Raw genomic sequence first — 12,407 nt, 5'->3', positions numbered from 1 at the left:
TCAAAACTCCCTAACTCTACTGGTATCAAATCAATCTTAAATGTTTCGCTAACCAGTTTAATTTCTCGATTCCGACATATATTATCTGCTGAAATTAATTTACCATTTGCTAATTCGAGTAAAAATTTACTATCCAAAGGCGTCAATGGACAACTTAATTTAGCACAAAAATCTCTACTCATATAGCTTCTATCCGCACCCGAATCAAATAAAACGTAAGCAGATTTATTGTCAATAAGAAACGTACCCGTAACAAGCTCCGGGTCTTCCTGTGCCTCTACCGCATTAATATTGAAAACTCTTCCACGGCCTTGTCCATTCGTGTTCTCCTGGTTCGGGCAATTTCTAATAATGTGGCCTGGTTTTCCACATTTATAACAAACTACATTGGCATAACTTGCTCCGACACTACTTGCTCCGCCATTACTCGTTCCGACACCATTTGTTCCTTTCGTTCTATTAACCCCTGGTCCGTAGACCTCACACTTCGCCGCGCTATGACCATTTCTTTTACACTTGTTGCAAAATTTGGTGCAGAACCCCGAGTGATTCTTTTCACACCTTTGGCATAGCTGCTTCTGATTGTTGTTGTTGTTGCGGTTATTATTGTTGTTGGGATGATTGTTGTAGTTGCTGTTGTTGTTGTTGTTGTTGTTGTTGGGCCGTTTGTTGTAGTTGCGATTGATGTTGCGATTGTTGGGATAATTGTTGCGATTATTGTTGTAATTGCTGTTGTTGTTGTATTGGTGATTCTTATCACCGTTTTCCTCCCACTTTCTTTTGACTTGCTTCACATTGGCCTCTTCAGCAGTCTGTTCTTTAATTCTTTCTTCAATCTGGTTCACTAGTTTGTGAGACATTCTACATGCCTGTTGTATGGAGGCGGGCTCGTGTGAACTTATATCTTCTTGGATTCTTTCCGGTAATCCTTTCACAAACGCGTCGATCTTCTCTTCCTCATCTTCGAATGCTCCCGGACACAATAAGTACAATTCTGTGAATCGTCTTTCGTACGTGGTAATATCAAATCCTTGGGTTCGTAACCCTCTAAGTTCTGTCTTGAGCTTATTGACCTCGGTTCTGGGACGGTACTTCTCGTTCATCAAGTGCTTGAATGCTGACCACGGTAGTGCGTACGCATCATCTTGTCCCACTTGCTCTAGATAGGTATTCCACCATGTTAACGCAGAACCTGTGAAGGTATGCGTAGCGTACTTCACTTTGTCCTCTTCAGTACACTTACTTATGGCAAACACCGATTCAACCTTCTCGGTCCACCGTTTCAATCCGATCGGTCCTTCGGTTCCATCAAATTCCAAAGGTTTGCAGGCAGTGAATTCTTTGTAGGTGCATCCTACACGATTTCCTGTACTGCTAGATCCAAGGTTATTGTTGGTATGTAGCGCAGCCTGTACTGCGGCTATGTTTGAAGATAGAAAAGTACGGAATTCCTCTTCATTCATATTCACGGTGTGTCGAGTAGTCGGTGCCATTTCCTTCAAAATAGTTAAATGGAACAAGTTAATCATACAGAATATTAAGAGTAGTTAATAGTATTTCGTAGCATAATATGAACTCATTTATAAAAGCTTTTTCTTCATATTAGCGTTTTATAAGTTTAAATTCGGGTAGTACCTACCCGTTAAGTTCATACTTAGTAGCTAATATACAATTCAACTACTACAATTCTATATGAAAAACTGATTATAATAATATTTCGCGTTCAAACTTTTATACAATATTTTACAAACTTACAATACCGCTTATTTTACATAAAGCATGAAATATAGCACACAATAACTTTGATACAAGATAGTTGTGAAGACAATTCTAGCTAGTACACAAGTCGTTCAGCAAAGGTGATGAAGTGCGAGGTGTATATAAAATAGTTATTATTTTACTAGGAAATACTATTAAATACGATACAATTTTACACAAGATATTTATTTATTTATAGAATGGGTATACTTAAACCTTGCTACAACACTTATAGGCAGTGTACCTAATCGTACAGTAGTGTAGTTTTTAGTAAGTCCGGTTCGTTCCACAGGGAAATCTTTAAACAAAGCTCAACGCTATATAAGTTAACTTTTTTATAAAAATACAAATATATATATAGGTAATATTATTATTATAAAGGGGGGGTTTTTACCGTTTAATGACCGGTTTGTCGATTTTAAAACTTTAGTCGCAGTTAAAACCTAATGTAAAATATTAAATAAATACAAGACTTTAAATTAAAGCGTAAAGTAAATAACGATAATGAAATTGCGAATAATAAAAATGCGATAAAATAAAATAACAATAAATAAAAGTGTGATAATTAGAAGTGCAATTAAATATAAAATAAAGGAAATTAAATATGAAATAAAAGAATTATGCTTATTTAAACTTCCGTAATCATGATGTTTGACGTGTTGATTTTAGTTTTATGCCCATGGGTTAATTGTCCTTTGTCCTGGATTATTCAATATGTCCGTCTGGTTTTTGTCCATAACAGTCCATCAGTCATAAATATAAATTGCAAGTGTCCTTGTCAAATTATTATTATACCCGAAGATAAATATTCCAACTAATTGGGGATTCGAATTGTAACAAGGTTTTAATACTTTGTTTAATGAATACACCAGGTTATCGACTGCGTGTAAACCAAGGTTTTACTACTTTGTTAACAATTACACCAATTTCCCTTGAATGTAATTTCACCCCCGTTTTAATTATTCTAGTGGCTATTAATCCATTCCCGTGTCCGGTTAAATGAACGATTATTCGTACATATAAATACCCCGCCCATCGTGTCCGATCGAGTGTATATGGTAATTTATAGGGACGCCCAATTGTAAATCTTTATATTAACATTAACAAACTTTCATTTAGTTAAACAAATATAAAGCCCATTAATAGCCCATAGCCTAGTTTCCACAAGTGTCGTTCTTTTATCCAAACCCCAATTATGGTACAAAGCCCAATTACCCAATTTTAGTAATTAGCCCAACATCATGATTACTTCGTTTTAAATAAGCATAATAATAACTTAGCTACGAGACATTAATATAAAAAGGTTGAACATAACTTACAATGATTAAAAATAGCGTAGCGTTACACGGACAGAATTTCGACTTACACCCTTACAACATTCGCTAACATACCCTTATTATTAGAATTATAATTAAAATTAAAATATAAATTATAAATATAAATATATATTACTTCGTATGAATGAGAAGAAAAAAAATGATGATGATTTTGATCAGAATTCGGGTTGATTTATAGCCAGACTTGATTTTTTGGGCTCCGCGACTCGCGGCCAAATACCCTTAAAACTCCGCGAGTCGCGGAGAGGTATTTACATTTTACACCCTTGGAGTTTCCTGCTGCCGACGGTTTTAAATATATATATATAATATATATATAATTAATATAATTAATTATATATTATATTATATTTATATATATAGTTAACTTGTAATTTTTAGTCCGTTGCGTCGAGCGTTAAGAATTGACTCTGGTCCCGGTTCCGGATTTTCGAACGTCCTCGCGTATAATTTAATATCTTGTACTTTGCGTTTTGAATCTTGTACTCTTGTGATTTTGAGACGTTTCTTATCAATAATTGGAACCTTTTTGATTGTCTTTTGTTCTTTTGAGCTTTTTGGTCGTTTGCGTCTTCAAATCGTCGAATCTGTCTTTTGTCTTCACCTTTTATTATTTAAACGAATATCACTTGTAAATAGAACAATTGCAACTAAAAGCTTGTCTTTCTTGAGGAATAATGCTATGAAATATATGTTCGTTTTTAGCATTATCAAAAGGCAATAAAGACACGTAATTCATACGTCCAGAAACAAGTCATGCATTCTGGTTTTACTAGGACTACTTCCCATCCTTGGTCTTGTGCAACATAACCGTTATGGCCGTTGATAAGACAGCGTGTTGTAACGTCATCAAAGGGACGAGGGTTACGTAATGTCCAACAGTCCCGTAATAATCTAAAAACCTCATTTCTTACCCCAATTACCGACTCCGTCACTTGTGGAAACGTTTTGTTTAATAGTTGTAGCCCGATGTTCTTGTTCTCACTTTGGTGAGAAGCGAACATTACTAATCCGTAAGCATAACATGCTTCTTTATGTTGCATGTTAGCCGCTTTTTCTAAATCACGAAGTCCAATATTCGGATATATTGAGTCAAAATAATTTCTTAACCCGTTGCGTAAAATAGCATTTGGGTTCCCCGCAATATATGCGTCAAAGTAAACACATCGTAACTTATGGGTTTCCCAATGTGATATCCCCCATCTTTCAAACGAAAGTCTCTTATAAACCAAGACATTCTTGGAACGTTCTTCGAATGTCTTACAAACTGATCTCGCCTTAAATAGTTGTGCCGAAGAATTCTGGCCGACTCTAGACAAGATTTCATCAATCATGTCTCCGGGTAGGTCTCTTAAAATATTGGGTTGTCTATCCATTTTGTGTTTTTAAACTGTAAAATAGACAAGAGTTAGATTCATAAAAAAAATACTTATTAATACAAGCAATTTTTACATATATCATAAAGCATAAGAACACTATATTACATATATTACACCACACGAATACAACTATCTTATTCCGACTCGCTCGTTTCTTCTTCTTCGGTTTTGGTTCGTTTTGCCAAGTTTCTAGGGATATATGATGTTCCCCTAATACGAGCCGTCGTTGTCCACATTGGTTTAGAAAAACCTGGTGGTTTAGAGGTTCCCGGGTCATTGTTACAACTTAAGGACTTCGGGGGTTGACGATACATATAAAGTTCATCGGGGTTGGAATTAGATTTCTCTATTTTTATGCCCTTTCCCTTATTATTTTCTTTTGCCTTTTTAAATTCAGTTGGGGTAATTTCTATAACATCATCGGAATTCTCGTCGGAATCCGATTCATCGGAGAATTGGTAATCCTCCCAATATTTTGCTTCCTTGGCGGAAACACCATTGACCATAATTAACTTTGGTCGGTTGGTTGAGGATTTTCTTTTACTTAACCGTTTTATTATTTCCCCCACCGGTTCTATTTCTTCATCCGGTTCCGATTCTTCTTCCGGTTCCGATTCTTCTTCCGGTTCCGACTCTTCTTCCGGTTCTTCTTCGGGAACTTGTGAATCAGTCCACAAATCATTCCAATTTACATTTGACTCTTCATTATTATTAGGTGAGTCAATGGAACTTGTTCTAGAGGTAGACATCTATCACATAATATCAAACACGTTAAGAGATTAATATATCACATAATATTCATATGTTAAAAATATATAGTTTCCAACAAAAATGTTAAGCAATCATTTTTAAAGAAAACACGGTCGAAGTCCAGACTCACTAATGCATCCTAACAAACTCGATAAGACACACTAATGCAAATTTTCTGGTTCTCTAAGACCAACGCTCGGATACCAACTGAAATGTCCCGTTCTTATTGATTAAAAACGTTCCATATTAATTGATTTCGTTGCGAGGTTTTGACCTCTATATGAGACGTTTTTCAAAGACTGCATTCCTTTTTAAAACAAACCATAACCTTTATTTCATAAATAAAGGTTTAAAAGGCTTTACGTAGATTATCAAATAATGATAATCTAAAATATCCTGTTTACACACGACCATTACATAATGGTTTACAATACAAATATGTTACATCGAAATCAGTTTCTTGAATGCAGTTTTTACACAATATCATACAAACATGGACTCCAAATCTTGTCCTTATTTTAGTATGCAACAGCGGAAGCTCTTAATATTCACCTGAGAATAAACATGCTTTAAACGTCAACAAAAATGTTGGTGAGTTATAGGTTTAACCTATATATATCAAATCGTAACAATAGACCACAAGATTTCATATTTCAATACACATCCCATACATAGAGATAAAAATCATTCATATGGTGAACACCTGGTAACCGACAATAACAAGATGCATATATAAGAATATCCCCATCATTCCGGGACACCCTTCGGATATGATATAAATTTCGAAGTACTAAAGCATCCGGTACTTTGGATGGGGTTTGTTAGGCCCAATAGATCTATCTTTAGGATTCGCGTCAATTAGGGTGTCTGTTCCCTAATTCTTAGATTACCAGACTTAATAAAAAGGGGCATATTTGATTTCGATAATTCAACCATAGAATGTAGTTTCACGTACTTGTGTCTATTTTGTAAATCATTTATAAAACCTGCATGTATTCTCATCCCAAAAATATTAGATTTTAAAAGTGGGACTATAACTCACTTTCACAGATTTTTACTTCGTCGGGAAGTAAGACTTGGCCACTGTTGATTCACGAACCTATAACAATATATACATATATATTAAAGTATGTTCAAAATATATTTACAACACTTTTAATATATTTTGATGTTTTAAGTTTATTAAGTCAGCTGTCCTCGTTAGTAACCTATAACTAGTTGTCCACAGTTAGATGTACAGAAATAAATCAATAAATATTATATTGAATCAATCCACGACCCAGTGTATACGTATCTCAGTATTGATCACAACTCAAACTATATATATTTTGGAATCAACCTCAACCCTGTATAGCTAACTCCAACATTCACATATAGAGTGTCTATGGTTGTTCCGAAATATATATAGATGTGTCGACATGATAGGTCGAAACATTGTATACGTGTCTATGGTATCTCAAGATTACATAATATACAATACAAGTTGATTAAGTTATGGTTGGAATAGATTTGTTACCAATTTTCACGTAGCTAAAATGAGAAAAATTATCCAATCTTGTTTTACCCATAACTTCTTCATTTTAAATCCGTTTTGAGTGAATCAAATTGCTATGGTTTCATATTGAACTCTATTTTATGAATCTAAACAGAAAAAGTATAGGTTTATAGTCAGAAAAATAAGTTACAAGTCGTTTTTGTAAAGGTAGTCATTTCAGTCGAAAGAACGACGTCTAGATGACCATTTTAGAAAACATACTTCCACTTTGAGTTTAACCATAATTTTTGGATATAGTTTCATGTTCATAATAAAAATCATTTTCTCAGAATAACAACTTTTAAATCAAAGTTTATCATAGTTTTTAATTAACTAACCCAAAACAGCCCGCGGTGTTACTACGACGGCGTAAATCCGGTTTTACGGTGTTTTTCGTGTTTCCAGGTTTTAAATCATTAAGTTAGCATATCATATAGATATAGAACATGTGTTTAGTTGATTTTAAAAGTCAAGTTAGAAGGATTAACTTTTGTTTGCGAACAAGTTTAGAATTAACTAAACTATGTTCTAGTGATTACAAGTTTAAACCTTCGAATAAGATAGCTTTATATGTATGAATCGAATGATGTTATGAACATCATTACTACCTTAATTTCCTTGGATAAACCTACTGGAAAAGAGAAAAATGGATCTAGCTTCAATGGATCCTTGGATGGCTCGAAGTTCTTGAAGCAGAATCATGACACGAAAACAAGTTCAAGTAAGATCATCACTTGAAATAAGATTGTTATAGTTATAGAAATTGAACCAAAGTTTGAATATGATTATTACCTTGTATTAGAATGATAACCTACTGTAAGAAACAAAGATTTCTTGAGGTTGGATGATCACCTTATAAGATTGGAAGTGAGCTAGCAAACTTGAAAGTATTCTTGATTTTATGAAACTAGAACTTTTGGAATTTATGAAGAACACTTAGAACTTGAAGATAGAACTTGAGAGAGATCAATTAGATGAAGAAAATTGAAGAATGAAAGTGTTTGTAGGTGTTTTTGGTCGTTGGTGTATGGATTAGATATAAAGGATATGTAATTTTGTTTTCATGTAAATAAGTCATGAATGATTACTCATATTTTTATAATTTTATGAGATATTTCATGCTAGTTGCCAAATGATGGTTCCCACATGTGTTAGGTGACTCACATGGTCTGCTAAGAGCTGATCATTGGAGTGTATATACCAATAGTACATACAACTAAAAGCTGTGTATTGTACGAGTACGAATACGGGTGCATACGAGTAGAATTGTTGATGAAACTGAACGAGGATGTAATTGTAAGCATTTTTGTTAAGTAGAAGTATTTTGATAAGTGTATTGAAGTCTTTCAAAAGTGTATAAATACATATTAAAACACTACATGTATATACATTTTAACTGAGTCGTTAAGTCATCGTTAGTCGTTACATGTAAGTGTTGTTTTGAAACCTTTAGGTTAACGATCTTGTTAAATGTTGTTAACCCAATGTTTATAATATCAAATGAGATTTTAAATTATTATATTATCATGATATTATCATGTATGAATATCTCTTAATATGATATATATACATTAAATGTCTTTACAACGATAATCGTTACATATATGTCTCGTTTAAAAATCATTAAGTTAGTAGTCTTGTTTTTACATATGTAGTTCATTGTTAATATACTTTATGATATGTTTTCTTATCATAGTATCATGTTAACTATATATATATATATATCCATATATATGTCATCATATAGTTTTTACAAGTTTTAACGTTCGTGAATCACCGATCAACTTGGGTGGTCAATTGTCTATATGAAACATATTTCAATTAATCAAGTCTTAAAAAGTTTGATTGCTTAACATGTTGGAAACATTTAATCATGTAAATATCAATCTCAATTAATATATATAAACATGGAAAAGTTCGGGTCACTACAGTGCATGCATCTCCCGAGGTATGGATCATGGATATTGATTGTGTTCAGCCTGACAGGGACGTCGGGAATTTAAGTAGGGGAGTTTGTAACACCCTACCCCACATCGGATTGTGTAAGAAAGTTTGAGTCCCATATACGGTAAATCTCTTTCTTACAAGACACAACGCGTTTTGGGGCTACAAGCACATCGGATATCATGAGAACTCTGTAGTTAAGTGTGCTAAAGCTGGAGTAGTACTATAATGGGTGACCTCTTGGGAAGTCCTCGTGTGACCGCCTAGAATAAAACGTATGCCTACGGACAAAACAGACAATATTGTTGTTGTGTTAAAGAATGATGTTACACTCACGTTCTCCTTAGCTTCAATCGATTGAGGATTATCATCTACCATTTTTTGAGCGTGATCAAGTTCATGTCTGCATTTGATCACCAAATCATGAACGTTCCATGCTCTACATTAATTTACGCATGTGAGTCCCAAGCATGCACATTTTGATCACTGCTTTGTACATCGAATGACCCGTAACCTCTTTCTTCCAATCTTCCACCACAATCTTTAAGAAATCAACATGTTTTGTCGTGGAGTTGTAGAACTTAAAAGGCCCCGCTTCATAATAGTTGTCGGAACTTTTAGTACAACCGGACATTGATCCGAAATCCAGTAAGGTTGGAAAATAACGTAAAATTTGTATACTTGCTAATAAAACTATCGTTAGCCAACACCCGGTCAATCTTCTTTAGTTAATAATTTGAACAAAAATAAGGTGACTTTTAAATTCATTGATAGATGTATATATAAACCATTTATCATTTATATTGTTCCATTGAACTAGTTAATTTGTATTTAATTTATGACAATTAATTTAGTACATACAAACAAATATTATCCTCGCAATAACGCATGACTTCCTAGCTTGTTACTAAATGAAGCACCTAAACAATATTAATAAATATTTTATTGTAATGATATTATAATTTATTAACTTATATTAAATTATAAATAAAAAGGTTATATTAATCACTCGTCAGTCATACCTGTATATTTATCTTTCTTGACGGATTTTTTTTTTTTATTTTTATTTTTAAAACTATGTATGTACCTACAAATATTCGCAGGTTACATGTTCATTCATGAATATTATTATAGAATCCAATTATTTTATGAAATAATATAGTTTTATAGTTAAAAAGTATTACCTTTTCTAATGTAATACATAAACAAAATATTTAAGAAACCTCTAGTAGACATAATGGAACCTAATTTAAAACGTCCATGGTACTTAAGTTAAATATACCCCCTACAATCTTTATCCTCGTTCCTAACCATTTGTGCACAAAAGGCAAAATTTAAATTAAAAGTTATAACCCCTCCCCAGCTTAAAAATATAGACAAATAAGTATCTTAACGCCAAAACCAATTTCCCTCTACTTTGAAACCTCTTGCCATCTTCTTATTTTCTTATCTTATCTCCCTCTCCCTTGAAACCAGTGGTTTGGTTTTCTTCTCCGTTCTCTCCTTTTCTCCCTTATCTCTTGACCTTTGACTTTCCGTGGTCGTCCTTGTGGAGGTACCTGTATGATTCAAATAATCAAGGTAACCATTAAATAATGCAATCTTCTTCTGTAACTATCTGTGCACAAAAAAAGTATACCACAAATAAACATATGTATCATCAACACACAAACAATATATTAGCTTGAACTTTTGACTCACAAACAAGCACTTCTATCACTCCAAAAAAAAGGTACGAAACTATAGATATCTTTCAAAGTTCAACACCAGCATTACTAAAACTGCACTAAATGCTATAAGGTTTACTATTTGACAGTACCTGATTATAACTACCTACAATGGTCAACAAATTCTTCATTATGATCTCATTATGATCACAAATTGCATTTAAGATCAACAAAAGTGGCTATTTCAATTTAAGAAAGGATGTTTAATAGAATTCGTTATTTGAACCCAACTATTTAGTACTCCGTATCATATATAATCACTTTCTAGATGCCCTAATCACCAAACGCCGCATTAAAGAAAGTTATTTGCAGGGAGCAAAAAACAAGACAACTTGATAAAGAACTAACCTTAAACCCTCTATAAACGGGCTTCTTCTCAAAAAACTGATCGAACACGTAACAAACACTCTCCATAAACTTCAAATCCATTGTCTTATTATCATTCCTGAAATCATTCATGAAATCATTCCTGAACTCAATACATCGCCCAATCGTTGTAATCGCCTTCTCCCACTCCCCAACGTACCTAGTAACAATACTTCTACACTCTTCATTATACTTATCAATTCCCATATTAATCACATCCTCTCTGCTCTTAATCCCAAGCTTAATGTCAATCTCATGCTCCACCGGCAACCGATGGCAGTCCCAATCGAACGGTCTTGTAACATGGTACCCCGTCATGACCCGGTTCCGTGTGACGGTGTCCTTAATTTTTCCAGCTAAAATGTGCCCATATTGAGAGATACCTGTAGCAAACGGGGGGCATTTCAGTAGGTCCTTAGTTTTTTCAAGCTGAGTTTCAGATACTTTGACATCAGTCCCCAATTTTAAGATCTTCTCTTCCTGTTTCGGGAATGAGAAATCTTTCCCCTCGCATACATCATCCATTGCTTAAGATCAAAACCCTAAACCTTTAAGTATAAGAAATCTGACAACCATGTTTTAGTATTAGCAGGTAGTACGTGTTATCTGAACAAATAAAACGACTTGGAATACACACAAAATTGAGTAATCTTCATCGATAAATACTAAATAAATAAATGATTATATGATTTATAAATAAAATTGTAAGAAATTCGAACTTTTTTAGTAACAAGTTTTATTGCAACTATATTTATAGGTTTATTAACAACATTACACACCTAAATCTGCCCCAAACATTATATATTTATATAAACCATGGAACAATATGATGTAAATGCGAGATCATAAGAAATTGTACAGCATAATCTCTAATAAACAAAAAGAATTATGATTTCTTGATAAGTTTGTTTCATTCAGCTTTCTCCGTATATTACACAGTTCACTAACATAAACCCTAGCCTAGGCATACTACGGATAAAATTATTATTAACTTAATATTAGAGCAAATGTGAGTAAGAAGATAGCACATACATGGATACGATCGACGACAGTGGATGCGATCAGCGGTGATGAACGACGGCGGCTGTAAGTCGTTGGCTGCAGCGGTAGTCCGATCGAGAGGGGAAGTACTTTTGTGTGTTTCGTGGGGGGAAAGAGTGAGAGAACCGCGAGAGGGTTTTTAAGTTTTTTTATAACAAGAAAAAGTAGGCCGGGTCAGCTTTTTCGAGCCAAATTGGGTTACCGCTGAGAGTCGGTAATCGTTGTACAAAATTATTATTTGTTTTCTTAGAAAAATAAAATTAACTAAAAAATTAAACCTACTAAATTCGCATAAATCAGCTTTTCTTAGTTTAACTAATGAAATCCACATAGTTCAATTATTTAAATTGTTAAGCATAAAAGAATAATAGTTAAACAAAAGTAAATATTACTGATTATTATGTACAACTCATTGTATGCACAATTGAATAAGCTTGAAATAGATTGGGTTAGCCAAAGTGCAATCATAATACATAAACCTCCTCAATTGTTCCATTCAAAATTTATAACGTCATAATGACTTATTAGTTACCAAGTAGGCAATGTCCGAACGGTACCCCCAGCAAGTCTA

General features: G+C 33.6%; 1 protein-coding gene across 1 annotated transcript; it reads right to left on the bottom strand.

The window, feature by feature from the left end:
- Positions 1 to 10,007: 10,007 nt before the first annotated feature.
- On the bottom strand, positions 10,008 to 11,942 carry LOC139870364 (isoleucine--tRNA ligase, cytoplasmic-like). Its single transcript, XM_071858175.1, has 3 exons — positions 11,828 to 11,942; positions 10,778 to 11,360; positions 10,008 to 10,261 (listed from the first exon to the last, which is right to left on the bottom strand). The coding sequence occupies exons 2-3, from the start codon at positions 11,318 to 11,320 to the stop codon at positions 10,154 to 10,156; spliced, it is 651 nt and encodes a 216-aa protein (XP_071714276.1). The 5' UTR covers positions 11,321 to 11,360; positions 11,828 to 11,942; the 3' UTR covers positions 10,008 to 10,153.
- Positions 11,943 to 12,407: the final 465 nt, after the last annotated feature.

The sequence above is a fragment of the Rutidosis leptorrhynchoides genome, chromosome 10, assembly GCF_046630445.1.
Source record: "Rutidosis leptorrhynchoides isolate AG116_Rl617_1_P2 chromosome 10, CSIRO_AGI_Rlap_v1, whole genome shotgun sequence".
Taxonomy (NCBI): Eukaryota; Viridiplantae; Streptophyta; class Magnoliopsida; order Asterales; family Asteraceae; genus Rutidosis; species Rutidosis leptorrhynchoides.
This window is presented reverse-complemented; position numbering and strand designations above follow the sequence as displayed.

Excerpts from the sequence above, each read along its gene's own strand:
- LOC139870364 (XM_071858175.1), bottom strand. The coding sequence starts at position 11,320 with ATGGATGATGTATGCGAGGGGAAAGATTTCTCATTCCCGAAACAGGAA. Across the intron at positions 10,262-10,777 it reads CCGTTTATAGAGGGTTTAAG|GTACCTCCACAAGGACGACC; the intron begins GTTAGTTCTTTA and ends TGAATCATACAG.